Genomic DNA, 27,557 nt, shown 5'->3' with positions numbered 1-27,557 from the left:
GTATTTGTAACCCCAATATATTCTTGGAATTCCCAGTCAGACAATGGCACTATATGGCAGTAGCAAGAAATGAGGGTATTTGTAAACCCAATATATTCTTGGAATTCCCAGTCAGACAATGGCACTATATGGCAGTAGCAAGAAATGAGGGTATTTGTAAACCCAATATATTCTTGGAATTCCCAGTCAGACAATGGCACTATATGGCAGTAGCAAGAAATGAGGGTATTTGTAAACCCAATATATTCTTGGAATTCCCAGTCAGACAATGGCACTATATGGCAGTAGCAAGAAATGAGGGTATTTGTAAACCCAATATATTCTTGGAATTCCCAGTCAGACAATGGCACTATATGGCAGTAACAAGAAATGAGGGTATTTGTAAACTCAATATATTCCTGGAGTTCCCAGTCAGACAATGGCACTATATGGCAGTAGCAAGAAATGAGGGTATTTGTAACCCCAATATATTCTTTGAATTCCCAGTCAGACAATGGCACTATATGGCAGTAGCAAGAAATGAGGGTATTTGTAACCCCAATATATTCTTTGAATTCCCAGTCAGACAATGGCACTATATGGCAGTAGCAAGAAATGAGGGTATTTGTAAACCCAACATATTCTTGGAATTCCCAGTCAGATAATGGCACTATATGGCAGTAGCAAGAAATGAGGGTATTTGTAACCCCAATATATTCTTTGAATTCCCAGTCAGACAATGGCACTATATGGCAGTAGCAAGAAATGAGGGTATTTGTAAACCCAATATATTCTTGGAATTCCCAGTCAGACAATGGCACTATATGGCAGTAGCAAGAAATGAGGGTATTTGTAAACCCAATATATTCTTGGAATTCCCAGTCAGACAATGGCACTATATGGCAGTAGCAAGAAATGAGGGTATTTGTAAACCCAATATATTCTTGGAATTCCCAGTCAGACAATGGCACTATATGGCAGTAGCAAGAAATGAGGGTATTTGTAAACCCAATATATTCTTGGAATTCCCAGTCAGACAATGGCACTATATGGCAGTAACAAGAAATGAGGGTATTTGTAAACTCAATATATTCCTGGAGTTCCCAGTCAGACAATGGCACTATATGGCAGTAGCAAGAAATGAGGGTATTTGTAACCCCAATATATTCTTGGAATTCCCAGTCAGACAATGGCACTATATGGCAGTAGCAGGAAATGAGGGTATTTGTAACCCCAATATATTCTTTGAATTCCCAGTCAGAAACTGGCACTATATGGCAGTAGCAAGAAATGAGGGTATTTGTAAACCCAATATATTCCTGGAATTCCCAGTCAGACAATGGCACTATATGGCAGTAGCAAGAAATGAGGGTATTTGTAACCCCAATATATTCTTGGAATTCCCAGTCAGACAATGGCACTATATAGCAGTAGCAAGAAATGAGGGTATTTGTAACCCCAATATATTCTTGGAATTCCCAGTCAGACAATGGCACTATATGGCAGTAGGAAAAATAGTGGGTGTATATAGCCCCAATTCTATTGCTAGGGGACTTGCAGGGTATTTCTGGGGTGAAGGTGGGGGGGCACACCGTTGGAACGGGGATTTGGGGTGTATATATATGGGGTATACGGGAATACACTGTCAGTGTATTCCATTCAGGATCCTGGGAAAGCTGGGTTGCGGCGATTGAGCCCGTCAGTGCCATGTTACACTGACAAGCTTCTCCCTGGAATTGAAGTTATATGTAACCCCAATATATTCTTTGAATTCCCAGTCAGACAATGGCACTATATGGGAGTAGGAAAAATAGTGGGTGTATATAGCCCCAATTCTATTGCTAGGGGACTTGCAGGGTATTTCTGGGGTGAAGGTGGGGGGGCACACCGTTGGAACGGGGATTTGGGGTGTATATATGGGGTATACGGGAATACACTGTCAGTGTATTCCATTCAGGATGCTGGGAAAGCTGGGTTGCGGTGATTGAGCCCGTCAGTGCCACGTTACACTGACAAGCTTCTCCCTGGAATTGAAGTTATATGTAACCCCAATATATTCTTTGAATTCCCAGTCAGACAATGGCACTATATGGCAGTAGCAAAAATAGTGGGTGTATATAGCCCCAATTCTATTGGTAGGGGACTTGCAGGGTATTTCTGAGGTGAAGGTGGGGGGGCACACCGTTGGAACGGGGATTTGGGGTGTATATATTGGGTATACGGGAATACACTGTCAGTGTATTCCATTCAGGATCCTGGGAAAGCTGGGTTGCGGCGATTGAGCCCGTCAGTGCCACGTTACACTGACAAGCTTCTCCCTGGAATTTAGCTCTTACAAGAGCTGTTGGTTGTCTTCTCTTTCCTATCCTAGCCTGTCCCTGCCTACCCAGAATCTAAGCCCTAGCTAACTGGACGGAAACCTCCGTCCCCGGTGAATTGCAAGCTCAGAATGACGCAAACCTGGGCGTTGCTGTTCTTTTAAATTAGAGGTCACATGTTTTCGGCAGCCAATGGGTTTTGCCTACTTTTTTCAACGTCACCGGTGTCGTAGTTCCTGTCCCACCTACCCTGCGCTGTTATTGTAGCAAAAAAGGCGCCAGGGAAGGTGGGAGGGGAATCGAGTAATGGCGCACTTTACCACGCGGTGTTCGATTCGATTCGAACATGCCGAACAGCCTAATATCCGATCGAACATGAGTTCGATAGAACACTGTTCGCTCATCTCTATTACTGATATGTGAGAGACTTGGAGGTAATAATTAAGTATCTTCATTATTGAGGTCTTTTATTAGTACCTCCATATGTCTCACATATTAGTAACCTTTATATGGAGTACACAGGGGTTAATATGAGGGACATGATGGGGTTTATTCCTATTAATGTGAGGCACATGGAGTTACTAACACTAAACTAATATCCCCAAATGCCTGACATTAATGAGAATAGGAACTAAAGGAAGGGACCTGTGTGCTTTTTACTTTCACTTTGCTAGCAGCTTCCTCTCCTCCTTTGCAGGATGCAGACGGCAGGAGCTATCACTATAGCAGGCAGAGACCTGAGCGATTAAGCTCCACCCCCTGGGTTTCCTGCACCCTTCTCATTGGAAGGCAGTGAATGAAGGGGGGTGTCTTTATGCCTCAGCTCTAGCAGAGCACTGAAGGGACTTCATTTAACTCTTGCAGGTCCTGTGCTGCTGGCGTGCCAGTGAAATATGGCAGGAGTGCCACTCTTGGCACGTGTGCCAGGGGTTGCTGAGCTCTGCTGTAGAGGGTATTATGAATTTTGTGGCTTGCTATGGTCCAAAGTGTTTGAGATTGCAGAGATAGTGATGTGAGTTTGGGTTTTGTGGGGGTCCTGGGAAAAACGTATGTGCGCTATTGTGACGAAAAGTAGCCTATTGCGCAATCCAGTGTAGTAACTATGTTTGTGGAAAATTTCAGCCAAATCGGTGGAGCGGGTTTTGCGTGATTGAGGAACAAACATCGAAATATCCAAACACACAAACCCACGAACATCCATACTCACAAACTTTCACCTTTATAATATTAATAGGATTACATATGAGAGTTAGATAAAATTAGTTAAAATTGCTGCTCTTGGCTACATTATTACAATTTGCTTCTAATGGATTATTTATTTCATGTTTGACACATTTAACCATTTAGTGACTAACATTGCAGTAAGCTAAGCCTTACCTGGCACTTATGGAATCTTTAGACACATAAAAATCCTCCTTTGAAAGATAAGCCGCTGCAGTTCCACCACCAAAGTAACTTTTCCTCAGAAGATTGGCAATGCGATTAGAAACAATCAATGCTCCCAAGCCAGTCGGGAATCCAAAAATCTTGTAAAATGAAATGGTTACCAAATCTGGTTGGTACTCTGCCAAGTCTAATGGAGATGTGCTAACAAAGGAAGCTGCATCCAACAGAACAATCCAATTGCCTGGAATCCTAATGGGCAACATTTTCCCTATCTGGATCTTTTTTATCCATGAAAGAGGATACTTGGTGCCTGAAAAATTACTCATAGCTGGGTAACAGAAAAGATGAAAGGTGTTCTCATTCTGAGCCTCGAATATTTGGCTTTCTGACTGTATCAGGTCTTCTGCTACAACTGGAACAGATGGCACGTTTAGCATTTGCATCATCCCCCTCATTCCAACCACTGAGGTGTGATTATCAGTCAGGTAACAGAAGTAGCTGCCCGCATTGCTCAAATTTCTAGGAGTCCATGGAAAGGTTTCTGCTGCTAGTTTAAGTGCTGCAGTACTTCCTGATGTAAAGATGACAGAGTATTCTTCAGGAGATGTATTAAAGTGTTGTAATATTCTAACAGAAAACAAAGAAAACAGGAGATTATTAACATACAATTTTTTATAATGTTTAGTGTCTTTTACTTCTCTGGAGTGGACAATCATGAATTTTAAATATTTTAAATATATTTATATACTGAGTCCATTTGATTATTGACATGAAATGATGAACAAAACTAACATTAGGATTAGAGGGATTATGAGAGGAGAAAAACCTCCTTAGGCTAGGTTCTCATCTGTGTTTGGACTTCCGTCCCCAAGCAGACCCCTCAAATGGAAACCTAATCCACTTAAAAAAGTAGTTAACCACTTATAGTGGGGTCCACCAGCTTTTCGATTGGTGTCCGCCCGAAAGGAAAAAAAATGCAGATAGAAAAGCGCCCTTTTTTTTTTTTTTTTATGTAGATTGTGAGCCGCACATAGAGCTCACAATGTACATTTTTCCCTATCAGTATGGTTTTTTTTGGAATATGGGATGGAAATCCATGCAGACACGGGGAGAACATACAAACTCCTTGCAGATGGTTTTATGCCCTTGGTGGGATTTGAACACCAGGACTCCAGCGCTGCAAGGCTGCAGTGCTAACCACTGAGCCACCGTGTACCATGTACATACCAATAAGCCTCTTCCCCCTTCCCCCCTCCCTCCTAAAATTCTATCCCTATGTGTCCTGTTGTACATAAATATGCAGCCTTCAGAAATTGTTTTTAGTTATATCTGAAGAAGAAGCCGGGAGCTTCGAAACGTTATAATCTGTCATCATTATGAGTTAGCCATTAAAAAAGGTATCATCTACTGAAGACTTTCAAGTTTTTTTGTTTTGTTTTTATATTTCCTACCCACTGGCTAACACGGTACAAAAACAACATTTTCTTTATACTACAGTGCATTTGGTTATAGTGCCCTGATAAGGACTAGAAGAGTGCCTTGATCAATGGCTCTGTTTCCTATCTGTTTATCCAAATTTAGAGATAGAGGGGTTGTCCAGGTTAAACTGAGAATTAACCCCTAAACTAAATTCCCTCCCCGTGCCTAATTTCTAATTTACTTCAATTTAAAAAAATCTATAATTAACCATATCCATGGAGCTGTCATGTGACACCTGTTCTGTGAAGGCCTCAGTAGTATGTTAGAGAACACGAGTTATGTAGCGCTGTATAACATGTACTGTGAATGTGCAATCCATATTATACTGTGCTTGGGCCACTGTGGAGCATATTATACTTTGTAGTGCCCACTATGGAGCATTATACCATATGGGGACCACTGTGGAGCATAATGTAACAAGCAGGGGGCCACTAAACTGTGCAGAGAACACTGTGGAACATTGTACCATACAGGAGCCACTATGGAGAACTATACTGTGTGGCGACTACTGTGGAGCATAATATAACGCTAGGGGGCCACTGTGTGGAACATTATAACATACAGGGGCCACTGTAGAGCATTATACCATGCAGGGACCACTGTGGAGAATATTATACTGAGCGGGGGCTACTATAAAGCATTATACCATGTGGGGACCACTGTGAAACATACTATAACATGCATGGGCCGAAATGGTGCATTATCCTGTGCAGGGGACGCTGTTGAGCATTATACCGTGCAGGGGCCACGATGGAGCATATTATACTGTTCAAAATTCCAGACACATGGGTTGCTCTACCTGTAGTCCATATAGATGAATATATAAATATGAGCACGAAAAAATAGGCTGCCGAGGTGAAACTCTGGACTGCAGCACAAAGTTAAATGGACTTAATGTGAACAGAGGCAATATTTCACCAGCATGTCATATAAAATATAACTTTAAGGCAGTGACCTATCCAAGGGGATTTAAGAGTACACGAATCGGCAGTGTTACAGTGTGTTTACTGCAGAAAGATGATGTTCCAGTTAAAACTTTGATATATATGTATATCAGGATGATATACATGTATATCATGTATGTTAGGATGAATTCCCCATTAAATGGTGAATTCAGTCTTGTCATATTGTAAGATAAGAGCATAATGGTTTGGGGTGTCAGGAGTGCTGGTCTGGAGATTTGGGTACTTATCCTACACCAATGTAAGCAGTTGAGTCAGCAGAGCCAAAAGAAAGCAGGATTCCAAATGCCCTATTCCCAGCAAGCTGGTCTATCCATGGTGGAAAAAAAAATTGAGATGAGAGTCTGCACTTTCTCAAGGAAATAGGGTAGAGAGGAGACTGAAAAGAAAAGCAGACCAATAATGCAAAATAAAAGTAATATCAAAAAGTAACTTTTAATAAGTACCATTAAAAATAGTCCTGCTATAAGAAAAAAAGACCAACATGGACCGGTAGATATCAATATAAAGTAAAAGTGATAATATAGCCATAAGACAAGGCACGGCGGCCTCCAAGAGAATTAAACCAGACCTAATCACCACTTAAGATGAAGCCGGATAAATAGGAGGACATATAATGTGTATGTGTATTGCCAGCCGGACCAAAAGTGAGAGAAGCCTCAAAATAATGATAGGCTATACAATACAAGGACAGTAAAGATAAAGAAATACAAAAATACGCTAGACAGGGTGTGATTGTGAATATGACCCTACAGGCCTAGCTCAGGAAAATTTCTCTAGTAGTAAAATGCCCTGACAGGAACCTGTACGTAAAAAAGAGGCCCCCCTCCAAAGCAAGCACCCAAAGAGTGTAATCAGTGAGAAATGTAAAAACAAATATATTGAGCATGCCTACCCGACATGCATGTTTCATCAGAATGACAGTTATACATCACCCTGACTCATCAGGGATAACAAATGCTGACCTTACCCGCTCCGCAACCGATACCAGAACAAACCTCGATAATTGAGGCACAAGTTATTAATCTTTCATGCACACCTTTATCTGTATCAGAGAAATCTGTTGTCCAAAAAGGGGCTCTCCTTTGTCCCGACCAATAAATTTGATCTATTTGGTTGGACAAAGGATATCCATCTTTTCATTCGTAAGCTTCAGTGGCATAAATATTTTAGATTAATGCGCTGAAATGGGTATATCTTCTGACATGCTTTCGGATGTGCGTCTTCTATATGGTTTATCAGACGATCCTCCTGAAATTTCAGGTATTGGTCCATTTACCAATCTTAGAAACAAAAGCACAGCTACACCACCAGCAGGAGAGATTTCTTGTCTAGATGTATTTATGGACTTAGGGCTCGTTCACACGGAGTAAACGCGGCACACAATGTGCCGCGTTGACTGGATGTTTGCGCCGTGATTTTGACGGTGCATGTTTGCGGTCGCGTTAGCGCCGCTTAAACGCGTGTTAACGTGGCGTTAACGCGACCGCAAACATGCACCGTCAAAATCACGGCGCAAACATCCCATAAACACGGCACATTGCGTACCGCGTTTACTCCGTGTGAACGAGCCCTTAGTGTTACATGATTTACAAGAGTTGACTAATAGAGATGCGTGAACGGCGTTCGATCGAATTGGTATTTGATCGAATATCAGGCTGTTCGAGATATTTGATTCCAATCGAATACCACGTGGCAAATGCACTAAAAATTCGTATCCCATCTCACCTTCCCTGGTGCTTTTTTTGCACCAATAACTGTGCAAAGGTGGTGGGATAGGAAGTAGGAAAACGTAGGCATCGAAAAAAAATCGGAAAAAGTAATTGGCTGGCTAAATCAGGTGACCTCCACTTTATACGAATGGTGGATTTCAAATTCGGTTCATATGAGACTGTGAACTATGTGACTGTGAGACAAGGATAGATGTAATGGCAGGGTTAGCTAGGAATTAACTTTATTTAGGTAGGAATGTTACTTAAAGAGGACCTTTCACCATTTTGCCCATAGGCAGTTCTATATACTGCCAGAAAGCTGACAGTGCGCTGAGTTCAGCACACTGTCGGCTTTCCCGATCTGGGCCCGGTGTGAAGAGCTTACGGTCCCGGTACCGTAGCTCTTCTATGGTCAGAAGGGCGTTTCTGACAGTTAGCCAGAGACGTCCTTCTTCACAGCACAGCCAATCGCGCTGTGCTGTGAGAGCCGGGAGGAACTCCCCCCTCCCTCCCTGATAATGCTCGTCTATGGGCGAGTACTGCGAGCAGATGGAGGGGGCGTTCCTCCCGGCTCTCACAGCACAGCGCGATTGGCTGTGCTGTGAAAAAGGACGTCTCTGGCTAACTGTCAGAAACGCCCTTCTGACCATAGAAGAGCTATGGTACCTGGACCGTAAGCTCTTCACACCGGGCCCAGATCGGGAAAGCCGACAGTGTGCTGAAATCAGCGCACTGTCAGCTTTCCGGCAGTATATAGAACTGCCTGTCGGCAAAATAGTGAAAGGTCCTCTTTAAACAGCTCTTTGGGGCTCTATCTTGTGGCAGCCCATTATATGCTAGTTGGAATCCCTGTCAGCTTGCGTTATGCAGGAGCTGACTTTTTCTCATAGGAATGCATTAGCCAGCGTTGATGTAGCAGATGTAGCAGTGTTGAGCAAACAGCTCTGCTATTATTATTATTATTTTTATTATTATTATTGTTATTATTGTTTATTTATATAGCACCATTAATTCCATGGTGCTTTACATTTGGGGGCTACATACAATACACAAAATATACAGGTAGATATAATACTAACAATAACCAACTGGCACAGTGGGCTACCCCACTGGGCTGCCACAAGATAGAGCCCCAAAGAGCTGTTTAAAGAGGACCTTTCACTATTTTGCCGACAGGCAGTTCTATATACTGCCGGAAAGCTGACAGTGCGCTGATTTCAGCACACTGTCGGCTTTCCCGATCTGGGCCCGGTGTGAAGAGCTTACGGTCCAGGTACCATAGCTCTTCTATGGTCAGAAGGGCGTTTCTGACAGTTAGCCAGAGACGTCCTTCTTCACAGCACAGCCAATCGGGACCTGCCTGCGAGGGCTTACAATCTATGAACCTGAGCTGTGTCAACTCTGCTATACCTGAGATCGGACCACAATGGAGACTGCTACCCAGACCAGACAAAATGGTACTCTAGCCCAACAGAGACCTTCCACCTGGAGTTCTGCAAATGCCTGCTCCATGTCCATCACAACACCTCCAACATGGCCTGCAGGGCAGAGCTAGGCAGACTCCCCTTTATGGCTCACCATACAGAAGAGAGCGCTAGCTTTCCAGGCACACATCCAGGGGAGCAACCCCGACTCCTACCACCACCAAGCTTGGCTAAGCCACCTGAGCAAACCAGACACCCCCCAACCAAACAACAGCCAACCACCAAACCAAAAACACCAACAGATGATAACCAAGGCCAAAATAAAGTCGACCACAGAGGCAAACAGAGAGCGGTACATTGAAGAATGGAGAAACGAAATAAATAACTCCAAGAAACTCACCATGTACCAATCCCTACAAAGGGACTACACCATGGCCACCTACCTGGAGAGAATACGCCACCCCAAACACAGACAGACCCTGAGCCGGTATAGACTGAGCACCCACAACCTGGAGATGGAGACGGGGCGACACAGGCAAACGTACAAGCCACGGGAGAACAGACTGTGCCAGCACTGTGACCAGGGGGCCCTAGAATACGAGACCCACTTCCTGCTACACTGGACCAAATACTCAGCTGTGAGATCCGTCTACTACCAAAGACTCTCTGCCCACATCCCAGACTTCATATCTGCAGACGAGAAGAGGAAACTCTATATACTACTGGGAGAAGAAGAGGTCACTGTGGAGATCGCTTCCCAGTACGTGTCCAGCTGCCACCAAACAAGAGGAAGATGAGACTCCACAGACTGTTATACCCCAAAACACCCCACCCCCCATTTAGCGGTCACCAACTAAGAGGAAGATGAGACTCCACAGACTGTTATACCCCAAACCACCCACCCCACCCCACCTCCCATATAGCGGTCAACAACTAAGAGGAAGATGAGACTCCACAGACTGTTATACCCCAAATCAACCACCCCAACCCCCCATACCCACCACTCACCCCCTCGACTCCAACTCCCCCCCCCACTTTACTAGCTTTGGCAATGCCAAATATCTATTCGGACATGCCAATAAAGCTTGTTTGATTTGATTTGCTCCTGGCACTCCAGCTCCTTATCTGGGCTTATGAAACTTCAGCCTGGATTATTCTTTACCCTCTGCTCTTTACATTGTTTTGCAAATACGATGACTCTCCATTGCTATGTGAACAGAGTGTTTGTGGAGTGACTCAGACGTTTTGGTTCAGTGTCTGTCTTCTGCCCTAACTGGGCTTTAGGGTGCGTTCACACGATGTAACGTTGCGCGTGATCTGGCACGTATACACGTGTCGGCAGATGACGCGCTCAAAACGCTCCCATTCATTTCAATGGGAGTTAGGAGCGTATACACCACGTTATTTTGCGCCCGTGATTTTGCGGCAGGGCAGGAAAGGACCTCCAAGGCGTAAAGCGCAAGTTTCATCCACAAATCCAGCTTGGAGACCCATTAAGTGTAGGGCGCAGAGGGATTGGAGAGGACAGGGCTGTGGTCGGCCAGGTACTCCCGCAACATGTGCCTATACTTGTCCCTCCTGGTGACACTAGGCCTTTCAGTGGCGGTAGTTTGGTGAGGGGATGCCATTAACGTGTCCCAGACCTTGGAAAGTGTGCCCCTGGTGGGTGTGAATCGGATTGCAGTTGTTAGCCTCTTGGAGGAACTCTCCTCTCTGCCGCCAACGAGAGTTGATATAAACATCTCCATCATACTCTGCACCAGTTGCTTGTGGCAATCATTAATGCGATTGGCACTCCCCTCTACCGGAGTAAAAGTCGAGATATTATTTTTATACAGGGGGTCGAGGATTGCAAAAATCCAGTATTGGTTGCTCTACAGGGCACCCCAACATTAAATTCAGCCATGTGTGCCAGAGTGTTACTTGGCAAGACTTCGCTGCCCCCACTGGAATGGTCATTCTCCATTTCCTCCTCTTCCTTTTCCTCCCTTTCGTCCCATCCATGCTGCAGCAATGGGGGATGCACTGAACTTCCCCGCTAGCCTCCTGTGTGACAATGAGATCATCTGCCAGTTCGTCATCCTCCTCCTCCTCTTCCTCCGTCATTATACGCTGTGAAGCAGACAGGAGTATGCACTGACTATCCTGCTGGGATGGTTCTGCTCCTATGCCCGACTCCTCAGTGTATAATGCGTTATCCCTGATGGCGATGAGGGATTCTCGCATCACACACAGGAGAGGGATTGTTACACTCACTAGTGCGTCATCACAGGAGCTCTTGCTCTTGGTCCTCTTGGTGGACTCCTCAAAGACACGTAAGATCTCGCATATGTCTGCCATCCATGGCCACTCATGGTTAAGAAACTGTAGGAGCTGACTCTGAGGAACCCTTAGGTTTTGAAGATGGTACTCCATTAAGGGTCTCTGCTGCTCACACACTCTGCTCAACATGTGGTACGTCAAGTTCCAGCGTGTGGGGACGTCACACAACAGCCGGTATTCGGGATGATAGAGGTGTTGCTGGAGTGTTTTGAGGCTAGCAACGGCTACTGTAGACTTACGAAAGTGGGCGCACAAGCACCACACTTTCACCAGTGGCTCATGGATGTTGGGGTACGTTTTTAAAAACTGTTGCTCTACTAAATTGAAAACGTGGGCCAAGCATGGAACGTGTTGGAGGTTGGCAAGCTCCAGAGGCGCTATCAGGTTCCAGCCGTTATCAGACACAACCATGCTGCCTGGGCCCAGGTGCAGCGGCGAAAACCATATTGACGTCTCATTGAGGAGGGCATCCCTCACCTCAGAGGCAGTGTGCTGTATGTCCCCCAAGCTGATGAGCTTCAGCACGGCCTGCTGACGTCTCCCCACGCCAGTGCTGCAGCGTTTCCAGCTCGCAGCTGGGGCTGATGTTATGGCCGAGGAGGAGGAGGAGTAGGGGGAGGGTGGTTGTAAACCCTGCCTGGAATCTTGGGTGGGGAGACGAGGTAGACCGCCCCAGTTTGTGACCCGGTCCCAGCCTCAACTACATTCACCCAGTGTGCCGTCAGTGAAATGTAGCGTCCCTGTCTGCATGCACTTGTCCACGCGTCGGTGGTCAAGTGGACATTTGTGCAAAGCGCTGAACTTAGGGCCCGTCTGATGTTGTGTGACACGTGCTGGTGCAAGGCGGGGACGGCACACCGGGAGAAGTAGTGATGGCTAGGGATGGCATAGCGAGGTGCCGCACTAGCCATTCAGGTCACGGAAGGCCTGAGTTTCCACAAGCCGGAATGGCAACATCTCCTGGGCCAGGAGTTTCGAGATGTGCCCATTTAAGGCTTGTATATGTGGGTGGGTAGAACTGTATTTTTGCCTGAGCTCAAATGTCTGGGAGATGGTGGGTTGCTGGGAAGAGAAGCGCATGATGGTGCAGGAGAAGGAGCTGAGGCAGGAAAAGGGGAGAATGAGGAAGAAGTCCCCAAAGTGGTGGAGGCAGTTGTGGAGGTGTCCTGGCTGGTGGTCTGGACTGCAGCGCCAGCACTGGCAACAGTGGGAGAGGCAGTGGTGGCAACACTGATCGACGATTGTCCTGGGTTTGCTCTCTCCCACTGAGCCCAGTGCTTGCATTCCAAATGACGACGTATGGCAGTGGTTGTAAGGTTGCTCTTTTCAGAGCCCCTGCTCAGTTTCGAGTTGCAAAGTGTGCAAACCGCACTATATTTGTCCTCCGCGCATACATTGAAAAATATCCACACCACCGAAGACTGTGGCCTCAATGGGGGAGTTTTTCTAAGCTGGCTAAAATAGGGAACATCTTGGGCCTTGCTGGCTGTGGCCTGGCTTTGGTGAAGCAGCTGTCCTCTGCCTCTGTACATGCCTCTGCCTCTAGCCACCCTCTTTGGTGCTGCACTTCCCTCCACATCTACACTGCGTTCCCCGCTTGACATCTCCCCTGTCCAGGTCGGGTCAGTGTCCTCGTTGTTCACCATTGTAGGGAGGTCATTCAGGCACGTGGAGTCCACACACACTACACACTGTCTTCATTTTGACATGCTTTAAGGACATTACATCAAAGTTGGATCAGCCCATAGTGTGCTTTTCCACTTTAATTTTGGGGGGTCTCTAAATCCAGGCACCCATTGGTTAATAAATTTGATTTCCATTGATGATTTTTGTGTGATTTTGTTGTAATCACATTCAGCTTTGTACAGAATAAGGTATTCAATGAGAATATTTAATTCATTCAGATCTAGGATGTGTTATTTGAGTATTCCCTATATTTTTTTTGAGTAGTGTATATATCCTAATCCCAATTTTATTTTCAGTTAGTTTTCAATTTGTTTTCAATTACAAAATTTACTTATGACACAAATACTGCCAGAAAAGCAAAAGTTGAATACAAATCTCTCAATACTAATAGACTATAATGGAAAACCATAATTTAATTAGGTCATCACCACAAGCCCTCATGATTGCATTAACCATGTCCCTACCGCCCACGTATTTATATATTCTCTCAAAGTGGACTTTTCTAGCTGAGGGCATATTTAATAAGTCCTTACTACTAATGTCAATATTTCAGGATTGGTCAGGGCTGTTGAAAGTGCTATTCAGCAATGAGATCCCAATGCAGATCTCAATTCCCATATATGACATATATGAGTGGAATGTTTGAATTCCTCACAATTTACAGTTTTATGGAAGGCATACACTCACCGGCCACTTTATTAGGTACACCTGTCCAACTGCTCGTTAACACTTAATTTCTAATCAGCCAATCACATGGCGGCAACTCAGTGCATTTAGGCATGTAGACATGGTCAAGACAATCTCCTGCAGTTCAAACCGAGCATCAGTATGGGGAAGAAAGGTGATTTGAGTGCCTTTGAACGTGGCATGGTTGTTGGTGCCAGAAGGGCTGGTCTGAGTATTTCAGAAACTGCTGATCTACTGGGATTTTCACGCACAACCATCTCTAGGGTTTACAGAGAATGGTCCGAAAAAGAAAAAACATCCAGTGAGCGGCAGTTCTGTGGGCGGAAATGCGTTGTTGATGCCAGAGGTCAGAGGAGAATGGCCAGACTGGTTCGAGCTGATAGAAAGGCAACAGTGACTCAAATAGCCACCCGTTACAACCAAGGTAGCCAGAAGAGCATCTCTGAACGCACAGTACGTCGAGCTTTGAGGCAGATGGGCTACAGCAGCAGAAGACCACACCGGGTGCCACTCCTTTCAGCTAAGAACAGGAAATTGAGGCTACAATTTGCACAAGCTCATCGAAATTGGACAATTGAAGATTGGAAAAACGTTGCCTGGTCTGATGAGTCTTGATTTCTGATGCGACATTCGGATGGTAGGGTCAGAATTTGGCGTCAACAACATGAAAGCATGGATCCATCCTGCCTTGTATCAACGGTTCAGGCTGGTGGTGGTGGTGTCATGGTGTGGGGAATATTTTCTTGGCACTCTTTGGGCCCCTTGGTACCAATTGAGCATCGTTGCAACGCCAAAGCCTACCTGAGTATTGTTGCTGACCATGTCCATCCCTTTATGACCACAATGTACCCAACATCTGATGGCTACTTTCAGCAGGATAATGCGCCATGTCATAAAGCTGGAATCATCTCAGACTGGTTTCTTGAACATGACAATGAGTTCACTGTACTCCAATGGCCTCCACAGTCACCAGATCTCAATCCAATAGAGCATCTTTGGGATGTGGTGGAACGGGAGATTCGCATCATGGATGTGCAGCCGACAAATCTGCGGCAACTGTGTGATGCCATCATGTCAATATGGACCAAAATCTCTGAGGAATGCTTCCAGCACCTTGTTGAATCTATGCCACGAAGAATTGAGGCAGTTCTGAAGGCAAAAGGGGGTCCAACCCGTTACTAGCATGGTGTACCTAATAAAGTGGCCGGTGAGTATTTTGTTTGCAGAAAGGGATTGCGTAAGCACAGATTTATGCATAAAGAAGTTTACGGAACCGCCAAATGCATGGCCCGGAGGCCTGTGAAAAATACTGCAGTGTGCAAGCAGCCACTAAAGATACCAGACATGTTTTGTCAGTGCATGCGTGCGTGTACATGTGTTTGATCCATGTGTATGTATGCGTGTGTGCATGCAGGTGTGTATGGTCCGTGTATATGTATGTGTGTGTGTGCACATGCATGTGATCCATGTGTATGTATGAGACAGGGATAGATGTACTGGCAGGGTTAGCTAGGGATTACCTTTATTTAGGAGGGAATGTTAATCACCCAGCTCTTTGGGGCTCTATCTGGTCGGGATCCCTGTCAGCTTGCGATATGCGGGAGCTGACTTTTTTTTCCATAGGAATGCATTGACCAGCGTTGATTGGCCGAATGCCATACAGAGTACAGCATTCGGCCAATCAACGCTGGTTCTGCTGGAGCAGGCAGAGTCTAAGATCGGTCCACAGCAGTTTCCATTGTGGTCCGATTTCAGATGTAGCAGGGTTCAGCGCACACTCAGCTCTGCTACATCTCTGATGCAGCAGAGCTGAGTGTGCAGCAGGGTTCAGCGCATTCTCAGCTCTGCTACTTCTCAGGTGTAGCAGAGTTCAGCGCACACTCAGCTCTGCTACATCTCCGGTGTAGCAGAGCTCAGCACATGGCCAGGTCTGCTTCATCTCCGGTTTAGCAGAGCAGGCTGTTCACTGAGCTCGATCTCCGGTGTAGCTGAGCTGAGTGCATGGCCAGCTCTGCATCATCTCTGGTGTAGCAGTGCTGGGCGTGTGCTGAGCTCTGCTGCATCTCTGGTGTAGCCGAGCTGAGTGCACGGCCAGCTCTGCTTCATCTCCGGTGTAGCAGTGCTGGCCACGCGCTGAGCTCGGTTGCATCTCCGGTGTAGCCAAGCTGAGCGCACGGCCAGCTCTGTTTCATCTCCGGTGTAGCAGTGCTGGCCGTGCGCTGAGCTCGGCTGCATCTTTAGTGTAGCCAAGCTGAGCGCACGGCCGGCTCTGCTACATCTCGGCATATGGCTGAATGCCATACAGAGTACAGCATTCGGCCAATCAACGCTGGTTCTTCCGGAGGAGGCAGGGTCTAAGATCGGGCCACAGCAGTCTCTATTCTGGTCCGATCTTAGACTCTGCCTCCTCACAGATGAGCCTCCGGCAGAATCAGCATTGATTGGCTGAATGCTGTACTCTGTATGGCATTCGGCCAATCAACGCTGGTCAATGCATTCCTATGGGAAAAAGTCAGCTCCTGCATATCGCAAGCTGATAGGGATCGCGACGTAATACAGTGACTTGGGCATGTTAGATGCCCCCAGGCATGCTTCTCCTGCTGTCCCAGTTGCATTCCAGGGTGTTGGCATCATTTCCTGGGGTGTCATAGTGGACTTGGTGACTCTCCTGAGTCGAATGGTGGGATCCCCTGAAACGAAGCCTTTTTCCCCATAGATTATAATGGGGTTTAATATTCGTTCGAATAGTCGAATATTGAGGGAGTATTCGAAACGAATATTGAATATTTTACTGTTCGCTCATCTCTACATGTGACATGTCATTTTGGCTGCACAGCGAATGGTGTAAAAACTATGCGAATGCAGTTTTCTTCAAATCCATCCCAATCTGAATTTTTTCCAGCATCCCAGTATATTGTGCAGAATAATTAATGGTAGCATCATGAAGAACAATTTGTCCCACAAACAGTAAGACCTCATATGGCTCTGACAGCAGAAAAATCAAAAAGCTATGGGGTTTGGAAGGGAGGGACTCAAAAATGAAAATTGAAAAATTCCCATAGCCGGAAGGGGTTAAGGATCCATGTCATATAGATATAGAGATACTGATTTAACAAGCAATAGATAGAACAGGTAAGCAATTCAATTTTCTGCCCTGTCAAAAACCAATATCCATACTACGAAGGTTAAAAATAGATTTTTCCGTTTTCAATAAATTTACCTGGTGAACACCATTTTTAAATAATAAAATACTGGTCATGACAAGGTTATTATAGGTTGCTAGAAGTAAATCTATGCGCAAAAGTCGTACTGGTACAAACAATTGCAACCTTCCATTATCTTACCTATATCTAACCTGTTCAATTGTATCATGAGTCATTCTGCTGCTTAAATTGCTGCTGTGTGGATTTCCTGTAATGTAAAAGAGTAAGTGTTATTTCATTTTCTTCTATTAATCAATAATTAATTCAATAAAAAATTACACAATCTATAATTTACCACAATACAATTTCAGCAATAATCTCTTACTGTTCACACTCTATATCTTTACTGTCCTTTGAACCCATATAACTTTACCCAAACAAAATAGCTGATGACTTAAAAGGTGTCGTTCACACTACAATGGTGACAGTCATGTCCATTTACACCCAATCCGCTGTGTCTGTTTGTTTGTTTTTTGTGGATAAAAAATCCTTTATGCAAGACTTTTGTGTACGTTACGAAATATGGTTTCATGAGGGGGTGTACTGTTCACACTACTACCACTGTCCGCCCAGGGGTTTCCGTCTTAAAACCCAGAGAAATTGGAAAGGGGACGGCCTGCCGGCGGTCAGCTTTAAAACCCATTCGTTTCAACGGGTTTTTAAAGCAAACCGCCGATTTCCGTATGCAGCCTCTCCATGCCTGCATTGATATGTGTCAGAACAAGAATGCCATAGAATTGATAAAGTGAGTATTAGTTTTTAAAACATTTTATATGGCTGCACAACCCCTTTAGCTAAGCGTGAATCTCCACTGGTAGACTACTTGTGTCTATTGTATAGAATGTCATGTTTGAAGAATGTCAAAAAACTAAAACAACAAAGTGCTAAAAAAAAAATTCTATTTTTTTTTATAACTATTTTTCATGGTTCCTTCTCCATTACATTTGATGAAACCAATGCTATACTTTAAAGGGAGTCTGCAAGCAGCTAAGTAATTTTCAAAATACTTATATTCTGTTGTAGGGATAATTACTTTTTTGTGTCAAAGCCCATTCTTGCTGCAGAGAAAATCAACTTTTAATCTGTATACAAATGATCTGGTCAGTGCACTTGGGACATGGCCTCATGTGCCAAAGAACCTATTTTTGACTGTGGTTGTACAACATGACTCTCAGGTGCAGCAGACAGCTCATTTGCATACAGATTGAGGGGGCATTCACATGGAGTAACACGGCGCTGATTCTGGCACGATAACTCGTGTAAGAATCAGCAATGCAAAACAGAATCCCATTGAGTTCAGTTTAACACACGTAACACTTTGAAATCAATGGGAGGCTTTTTAACCCATTTATTTCAATGTGGTACGCGCGTTAAACAGAACCCATTGAACTCAATGGGATTCTGTTTTGCAGTGCTGATTCTTACACGAGTTATTGTGCCAGAATCAGAGCCGCGTTACTCTGTGTGAATGCGCCCTTAAAGTTGATTTTCTCGGCAGTAAAATTGGATACATACATAAATTATTTTCACTATGTTACTATCCACACATACAAAAACATGTATGTGGTTTAGAAGAGATGGGTCCCACATGAGTTCTGCAAAATTAATCAGAGACACAGGATCAGGTATATTATTTAGTATTATTCACTGGGCTGTACTATTAGGGTCCATTCACACGGAGTAAACGCGCACTCATTTTGGCAAAATACATGTTTAAAGAATATACGTTTAAAAATAAGACTTCCATTGACTTCAATGACATTCATGACGTGTATTTTGACGTGTTTTTTACACGTGTAATAAAATGTAATTGAAGTCAATGGGAGTCTTATTTTTACATGTGTATTTTTTTTTACATGTTTGGGCTCCGTTCCCACAGAGTAACGTGCCGCTCATTCTGACACGTAAATACGTGTCAGAGTGAGGCGCTTGAAAACAGATCCCATTGACTTCAATGTATGACGTCTTACGCGTACTACCCATTGAACTCAATGGGAGGTTTTTTTACCTATTGCTTTCAATGTTATACGCGTGTATCACATTGAAAGCAATAGGTAAAAAAGCCTCCCATTGAGTTCAATGGGTAGCGTGCGTAAGACTGAACCCATTGAAGTCAATGGGATTCTGTTTTACTGTCCTCACTCTGACACGTGTTTACGTGTCAGAATGAGCGGCGCGTTACTCCGTGGAACGGAGCCGTATTTTGCTAAAATGAGTGCACATTTACTCCGTGTGAATGGACCCTCAATATCAAATTTTAAACATGATGGCAAAAGGAGCTGAGCAACTTCCATAATTGCTGAGTCCACGCATCTGCAGAATATAGGTAGCATATCATTTTGTCCACACAGTGAGCGCTGTATAAATTAAACCTATAAAAAGTGTTGCATACACAGCTTTATTCCATTACAAAACACAACGTGTCCAGCCCAAATCATCACCCCTCCACCATTGTGTGCATATGCAGTGTTTGGTTTCCATCAAACACTGCGCTGTGCATTTTGTCCAAACATTTCTACTCCAATCTTGTCTGTCCATAGGACATTGTTGTAGATGTCTTTCCTTGTTGGCATTGTGTTAAATGGACACAAACCAGAAAACCATGAACAAAACATGCATGATATTTTTCATCTGCGAGTAGTTTAGCAGAAATCTTGAAAACATAGATTGGGAAGACAATGTTTCTTGTCTCTCTGCAATGCCATTACGGATGGACAGACTACAAGCAATAGCATGACATCACAGGAAGTTTGCGATAGGGGCGGAGTGGGGATTCAACAGCAGCACAATACTGGGGTATTTCTGCTCCTGTGTGCTGGTAGGACAGAATGGAATTTTTAATGAACAAATAAATGGTTAAGCATTAAACCGTCCCCTTCCTCAATATAAGAAAGGAAATACCAACCTAAAAACGTGTAATTATAAAGAAAGCAGATTACCATCATAATCGACACGTCTCTTTTCTCCCACCAGCAGCACAACACTGGGGATCTAGCAAGAAGAAACCCTAGGAAGGGCCCTCTTGAAGAATAGATTGTTAAATGTAATGACCAAAAGTAGTGGCCCCATTTTAGGAATTGCTAGGACAGCGGTTCCCCAGTGCATAGATGAACCCTGGAGGAAGGGGCACAAGAGACAGTGAGCCCTAAGCTGAAGCCCCCCATTGTCCCTTCCTGCTTGCATAGTCCTATCCTATGTAATAGGCGGCAACTTGGAGACGGACCCTTCCTATATACGTGAAACACAAAATGCAGGCAAGACAAACAACAACAAACGGAAGTCAGCTAGCCAAGGGTCAGTAACAGTTGAGCAATGGAGTGTCAATTGATATCCAAAAGAGTAGTCAATAGGGAAAGCCAGAGGTCAAGAATCAGAATACAAGAAATAATGTCGAGAGAAAAGCCAGCATACACAAGGCAATAGCAAGCACCAATGTGAATGTGAGCCGAGAATAAATAAGGGAGGAAGAACCTGCCCTGAAGTTGATAGGCGGATACGCTGTCAATCACAGGGCAAGGCTAAACTTAACTATTAGAGGAACAGAGAGAAACAAGAGCAGAAGACGAGTGTGGTGGAAATTCAATTACAGAACTAGAGCCGTGTTCGCACAGTGCAACCAAAAACTCTAAGCAAGGAATTAAACTGCACACGCCTCCTGGACCGCAGTATGCAAGCAGAGGGTGGGGCAGTGACCCGAACAGGCAGAGATGTTACACCCCAGGTGTTAAATCTATAATAATTTACAAAGGTATGGCGAGAGCTCCAAGAAGCTGCAGAACAGATTTTTTCCAAAGGAATGGAGTTAATTTCCGCCCAAGAGGTGGAAACGGCTCTTGTAGAATGAGCCGGAACAAACTCAGATGTTATGACCGGTCTCAGCAGTCTCGGCCTTTTAGGTTCAGGCGCAGAGTGTCCGGACGGCATTCAGCGCGTGAATCACCTGATGCACGGCAGGGGAATGTTCACACCAGACATGCAGTTTCTGCTCTGGCACTCGGGTGTGGTTCACGTGGTGAGTGGCCTGGTGGATCAGTGCCTGGTGTGTCTTGGCCTCTGAAGGGGTTAAGTTCTCTGCAGTGCTGAATACTTTACAGGCCATGGGCGAGGCCTTCTCTTCAGTATATAAGGCTGTTGTACATGCTACCTGATGCCGGTCTTAAACGTCTGTTCCTGTTCTCAGTGAATTTCTGTTGTCTGAAGCTGCTCCATCTGCATCCTGGCCCATCCAGTTTCTTGCTCCTGTTCACACAGGACTGGTTCGCTAAGTATTGAGCTTGTATCCAGACATAGTGTTCCGGGCGCAGTGAGCCCTAGGTATTTTTCTGTTTGGAAGTTTGGAATTTTGGTAGGGGTTTTTTGTGTGTGATCCTAAGTTCTGTTTTTCCCTATCCCTTGCTTAGTTCAGTTATTCTGTTTCACGTTTATTCTCTTCCTATGCTTTTGTGTACTCACGTTCACCGTTAGTCCAAGTCTGGACATCCGTGGGGGGCTTGTTCTGTATCTGCCTCTCCTTCGTAAACGTGAAACTAGACAGGGGCTCTATTTCCCTTTGCAGGTTAGCTACTTCTCCGGCTGTGCTCGTGCCCCTTCAGGCAAGTTAGTCGGGCCCACGGCTACTTCTAGTTGTGCGAGGCAGGGTGTAGGAGGATCCACACTAGAAGTCCAAACTGCTCGTACTTATTATTGTTGGTTTTTATATATGTTTTTCCTGTACCGTACTGAGAAGTTATCAGTCCGTGGTCAGGGATCCCCAAACCATAACATCAGAGGAGTGTAACCCTTATGAAGTAAAAGCCAAGTTTATGGCTTCCTTAATCCAGCGAGGAGGTCATAAAAGCCTTGAGCCCTTTATTCTTCCCAGCAAAAGACCAAAAGAGGTTCTCTGACCAAGGCAGAGATCTCTGAATACAAATTTTGAGACATCTGGCAACATCCAGGTAGTGAATTTTAACTTCTTCTAGGTTTGACGGACTGGCATAGAAAACTTGGTTCAAGTTATATATGATAATATGAAGGTACCTTAGGGAGGAACCCCAGCATAAACCTTAATTGTACTCTATCTGGATGGAAAGATATGTGAGGATCTACCGAAAATAAAGCCTTAAGTTTCCCAATTTATAATCCAACCCAACTGTTGAAGAAATTTTACCGTGGTGGATGGATGCTGCAGTAGGCCTTCTTTTGAAAAGGCTTTTAACAGGTAGTAGTTCAGATAAGGAACAATCATGGTCCCTTGGATTCTCAGAGACACAGCTACCACAGATACCACCTTCGTGAATACGTAGGATGCTGACATTAACTCGAATGGAAGTGCGTTAAATTGGAGGTGTCCTCAGCTGACCTGCAATGACCACTGCAATTTTTAGTTATTTCCTGTGAGGAGGAAGAATAGGGATGTGCCCCTTAGGTCTCAACTGCCCTTGAAATCTCCTTGTTAGAGAATGGAAATCACAAACTTCATTGTTTTCATGCAGAATTTTCTTTTTAGGATGGCTTGGTTGAGGTATCCCCTGTGAAGCAGCAAAGATTTGGGTATCTCTAGTGTGTATCTTTCTTTCTCCACCAATGAGCTCCAGTAGGTGACCTGAGAGAGAGGCAGTGTTGCTAGACAGTTACACTGAGAGGGCTAACCAGGTAAGCAGTTCATTGGCCACAGGAATACAGCACTGGTTATGGCCATGTGAGAACCATATTGTGCACCGGCCCACCAATACAGGAGGCAAGACAGAAGTGTGTCCCAGTAACATTAGCACTGTCAGGTTCCTGGTCCCTAATCCTCTCTCCATCCTTCCCCCTCTTATACAGGCAACTATGAGGTTGGAACTGACAGAAGTGGAAGAAGCAACTATGAAGGGTACCATTTATATATTGTAAGCCGATGGCTGGCAAACTATTAAGGTGGGTGAGATGAGAAACTCCAGAAGGAATGTTTGTTCTTAGCAGACAACTTTCGTCTGCTGAGCATTTTGGTAAATGCTCAGTATTGGGCTGGATTTTTAGGAATGACAGGTAGGTTGGTAGTGGGACCTGTCATTCCACCCCCCTCCAGTCCACACTTTGGGGTTTTTCCTTTTGTTGCTGCACCGTTTTGTTTTGAGTGAAAATAAACTACCTTTGTTTGGGCTAAAGAAACTGGACTTTTGTGTTTATGCCACCCCACCTAGCAACCCCAGACCCTGACAATATGTACAGGTAAGGCTCTGTTCACTGTACACAAATGTTTTAGGTATGGAAAAACATGCTGCAAATGCTTTAAAAAATACAAGTGTTAATATTTTATTTCTGACAATTAGTGAATAAACAAATGCTGAATCTAATTCAAATCATTATTTGGTGAGCTATGGTATTGGACATTAGGGACCTATTGACAGTCCTGTTCTATTAAAGTTTCTCTCTCACCCAAATTCAATGCTACTCTGGAAGGTTCCACATTAGAGTTGTGATTCCTTGACTCTTTAACTTATGAGACCAAACTATTGTCTCTGATGTACTCTGATTCAAATGCATATATTTTTACACACTGCTAGAACGTACGCTGAATTCACCACACTCTCTGCTTTCCCATTATTTGCTCCTATGCCGGAGATATCGGTGCCATCAGTTTCAGCACCGTTCTCTACCCACAGTGGCGTAACTAGGAATGGCGGGGCCCCGTGGCAAACTTTTGACATGCCCCCCCCCCCCGACGCCGAAGACCTCGACCGAACCCCTCCTCCGTATTCCTGCACACTCTATTATGTCCCTTAGTGGCCCCTCCACACAGTATTATGTCCCTTAGTGGCTCCTGAACACAGTATTATGCCCCATAGTGGCCCCTGCACACAGTATTATGTCCCTCAGTGGCCCCTGCACACAGTATTATGTCCCTCAGTGGCCCCTGCACACAGTATTATGTCCCTTTGTGGCCCCTGCACTCAGTATTATGCTCCACTGTGGACATCCATAAACAATTATTATACTCTGGGGTCTTTTCAGACTCCAGAGTATAATAATCAGAGACCCGGGAGAATAAAAACATAAAAAACTACTGTTATTTACCTGTACCCTGGCTATTACGCTGTCGGCCTCCGCCATTGACCTTCTTCAATGACGTCGGACGTCACATTACCCGGGAGGTAGGTCGGGGTCATGGGACGTCAGAGACGTCAGACAACTAGGCCAAAGCCTGCGCGGAGTCTGGAGAGGTAAGTAACACAGTTTTTTATGTTTTTTACTTCTCCTGGGCCTCTGATCATTATACTCAGGGGTCTGCAAAGAGTGTCAGGAGGAGCGTTTCTCTTAGCCCAGCTAGACTGTCAGGAACACCCTTCTGATGGTGGGCAAAAATTGGTGTAGAAACTAACGGCGCCGATATGTCCAGCACTCCAACACTGGTCACCAATATTTTAGTTATTTCCAGTGTTGGAAATAATCAAAGACTTCATCTTCATTCTCAGGAAGTAAAATAATCTTGTGGCTTCTAGCAGTGTCACCAAAAGTAGGAGCAGTGTTACTCTTGCCACCTACATTCTTATTGTTAGAACTGGCAAGTATTATAAGAAAATTTGACTTAAAATAACAATTCTTTTTTTCAGATTAGTGCAGGCTAGACTATATATTGGGTGAACACTTTTTTGCATGCACACATGCAATGACTGTATGGGAATTGATGAATGTGCAATTCCCCAGTACCTCCTGGTGAAACCTGGGAGGAAGGGAATGACAAGACAGTGAGACCTAAGACTGAACCCGTTCCCAAGTCCCTGGCTATTTGCCTCACCTACCCTAGGCAGTAGGGGACATCTAGGCGACTGTCCCTTCCTATGATAAAAGTCATAACACAGAATGTAGACAAGACAAATAACAAACGGGAGATCAACTGGCCAAGGGGTCAGATCCAGTTGAGCAGCAAGGTAAAGAGTTGGAATCCTATAGAGTAGTCAGAAGAAAAGCCAATGGTAAGAAATATAAATACAAAGAGCAATATTACAGAGCCAGCATGCACAGGGCAATAGCAAGCATTATGCAGTGGGCTGGGAAGATATTTAATGGAATCTATCCTACACTTTATTGGCTAGGAGGAATGTCAATCAAAAGTACTAAGTTAACTCCCTAGAAGCCAAAGGAACAAAAGCACTGGCTGAACTGACACACAGCAAGAGATCCTCAGCTGTGTTACAACAACCGATGCAAATGATCACGCCACCTAAAGCGGTGACCAGGCCTAAACAGGCAAAGATGTTACAACGACACTTCGTCATACTAGGTATTTGGTTACCAGAATGGAAAAAACAACCCATAAAATTACAAGATTTTTTTTCTTCAGATTATTCCGGGCTAAACTATATACTGTATTTTATTAACAACACTAAAACAAAAAAAACCTTAAATAAATGAATTATACAGCAACATAGCTTCAGATTCACAGTGTGGAAGTTTTTCAATTAGAAAGCAGATATTCTCAAAAGTATCGATATAAATCCTAAGACAGACAATACGTCAGGAAAGCTATTATATCAGCTGCAAATTATATTTACATTAATCAGTTCTCATTAAAAGAAAATGCTACTGAAAACTTTAGTAACTACTAGAGATGAGCGAATACTGTTCGATTGAGTAGGTATTCAATCGAATATCGGGCTATTCGACATATTCGATTCTGAATGAATACTACGCGGTAAACGCAGTAAAAATTCGTATCCCCTCCCACCTTCCCTGGTGCTTTTTTTGCGCCAATAACTGTGCAGGGAAGCTGGGACAGGAAGCAGGAAAACGTAGGCATAGAAAAAAATAGGAAAAAGTCATTGGCTGGCTAAATCAGGTGATTTAGATCAGATTTATTAGAATAGTGGCAGCCATATTCGTGTCACATGCGGTTTTGGTGAGATAGGGAGAGATATTGTGATCAGGGTCAGAGAAAGAGATTTTAGCTTCTGCTAGGCAGGATAATTCTTAAACCACAGCACTTTTCAGAGCTACACTGCAGGAACAGTGTACATACACTGAACCTGCCAAAGCTTCACAAAAGCTTAAAAGAATAAAGCTTCGTACTGTCACCTGTACACATCTGACAATGCGTCAGGGTAGCATAAAGGGACGGGGATGAGGACGGGGATGTGGAAATCCAGCTAGGGATCCAGGCCACAGTCCAGCTACTGGAGAGGGGCAGACAGAAGTGCCCCTCGTCATTAGCACAAGGGGACGAGGACGGGGATGTGGAAATCCAGCTGGGGATCCAGGCCACAGTAGCTCGACTGCGGATCCAATTAGCTACTGGAGAGGGGCAGCCAGCAGTGCCACAACGTCAAGAAGGGTGCAGGGTACCCTGCTGACGAGGCCTGAGAACCAGGAACCTATGTTAGAGTGGATAGCAGATATTGTGGACCCGCAACAAGCATGTCCCGTCAACAGGACTGATGACACACAGTTCCATGTCTCTGTGCCAGGTCACAAGTTCCTCGTCCTCCTCCTCCTTCAACACCACCACCATCACTGTTAAAAAATGATTTTAAAAAAAAACACATTAAGGCCGGGTTCACACGGAGTTACGTGCCGCGAGATTTGGCACGTAGACGCCGCGTGACCCTTTGCGTGCCGTACACGCTCCCATTCATTTCAATGGGAGCGGGGAGCGTATGCGCCGCGCTAGTTTGCGGCCGTGAATAAATGCACGGCCGCAAACTAGCGCGGCGCATACGCTCCCCGCTCCCATTGAAATGAATGGGAGCGTGTACGGCACGCAAAGGGTCACGCGGCGTCTACGTGCCAAATCTCGCGGCACGTAACTCCGTGTGAACCCGGCCTCATATTTTAGGACTCACCCCAAGGGCCTGAAAATTAATGTTTTAGGGCTCACCCCAAGGGCCTGACAAATAATGTTTTAGGGCTTAGTCCCAAGGGCCAAAAACTAAAACTCTGCTGGTTAAAGGCTCAATTCACCAAAAGGGCCTAAAACACTGCTGGTTAAAGGCTCCTCACCCCAAGGGCCAAAAACTAAAAACACTGCTGGTTAGAGGCTCAACTCACCCAAAGAGCCAAAAACTATTCTGGTTAGAGGCTCAACTCACCAAAAGGGCCAAAAACTATGCTGGTTAGAGGCTCAATCCACCCAAAGGGCCAAAAACTATGCTGGTTAGAGGCTCAATCCACCCAAAGGGACAAAAACTATGCTGGTTAGAGGGTCAACTCACCCAAAGGGCCAAAAACTATGCTGGTTAGTAGGTCAACTCACCAAAAGAGCCGAAAATTCTGCTGGTTAAAGGCTCAACTCACCCAAAGGGCCTAACATTCTGCTGGTGCAATGCTCAAGTCAATTAAAGGTGCAACGTTTAGATGGTTTCTTTCCAAACCGAGGGTGATTCCTTTCGGTAAGATCTGATGGCTGTTTCCAGCCCTGATTATTCTGGTTGATCTTGTTCAG

General features: G+C 44.8%; 1 protein-coding gene across 1 annotated transcript in view; it reads right to left on the bottom strand.

Annotated features, from left to right (window-relative positions):
* The window catches only part of MOCOS (molybdenum cofactor sulfurase), a 177,568-nt gene that overhangs the window by 106,270 nt on the left and 43,741 nt on the right, over positions 1-27,557 (bottom strand). The window contains exons 3-4 of the mRNA XM_075271000.1: positions 17,300-17,366; positions 3,675-4,310 (exon numbers count right to left, since the gene is read on the bottom strand). Of these exons, the coding sequence (XP_075127101.1) occupies positions 3,675-4,310; positions 17,300-17,366 (703 nt within the window). The remainder of the gene's footprint in view (positions 1-3,674; positions 4,311-17,299; positions 17,367-27,557) is intronic.

The sequence above is a fragment of the Leptodactylus fuscus genome, chromosome 4, assembly GCF_031893055.1.
Source record: "Leptodactylus fuscus isolate aLepFus1 chromosome 4, aLepFus1.hap2, whole genome shotgun sequence".
NCBI lineage: Eukaryota > Metazoa > Chordata > Amphibia > Anura > Leptodactylidae > Leptodactylus > Leptodactylus fuscus.
The sequence above is the reverse complement of the archived record's forward strand: the minus strand, read 5'-3'. Positions and strand labels throughout refer to the sequence as shown.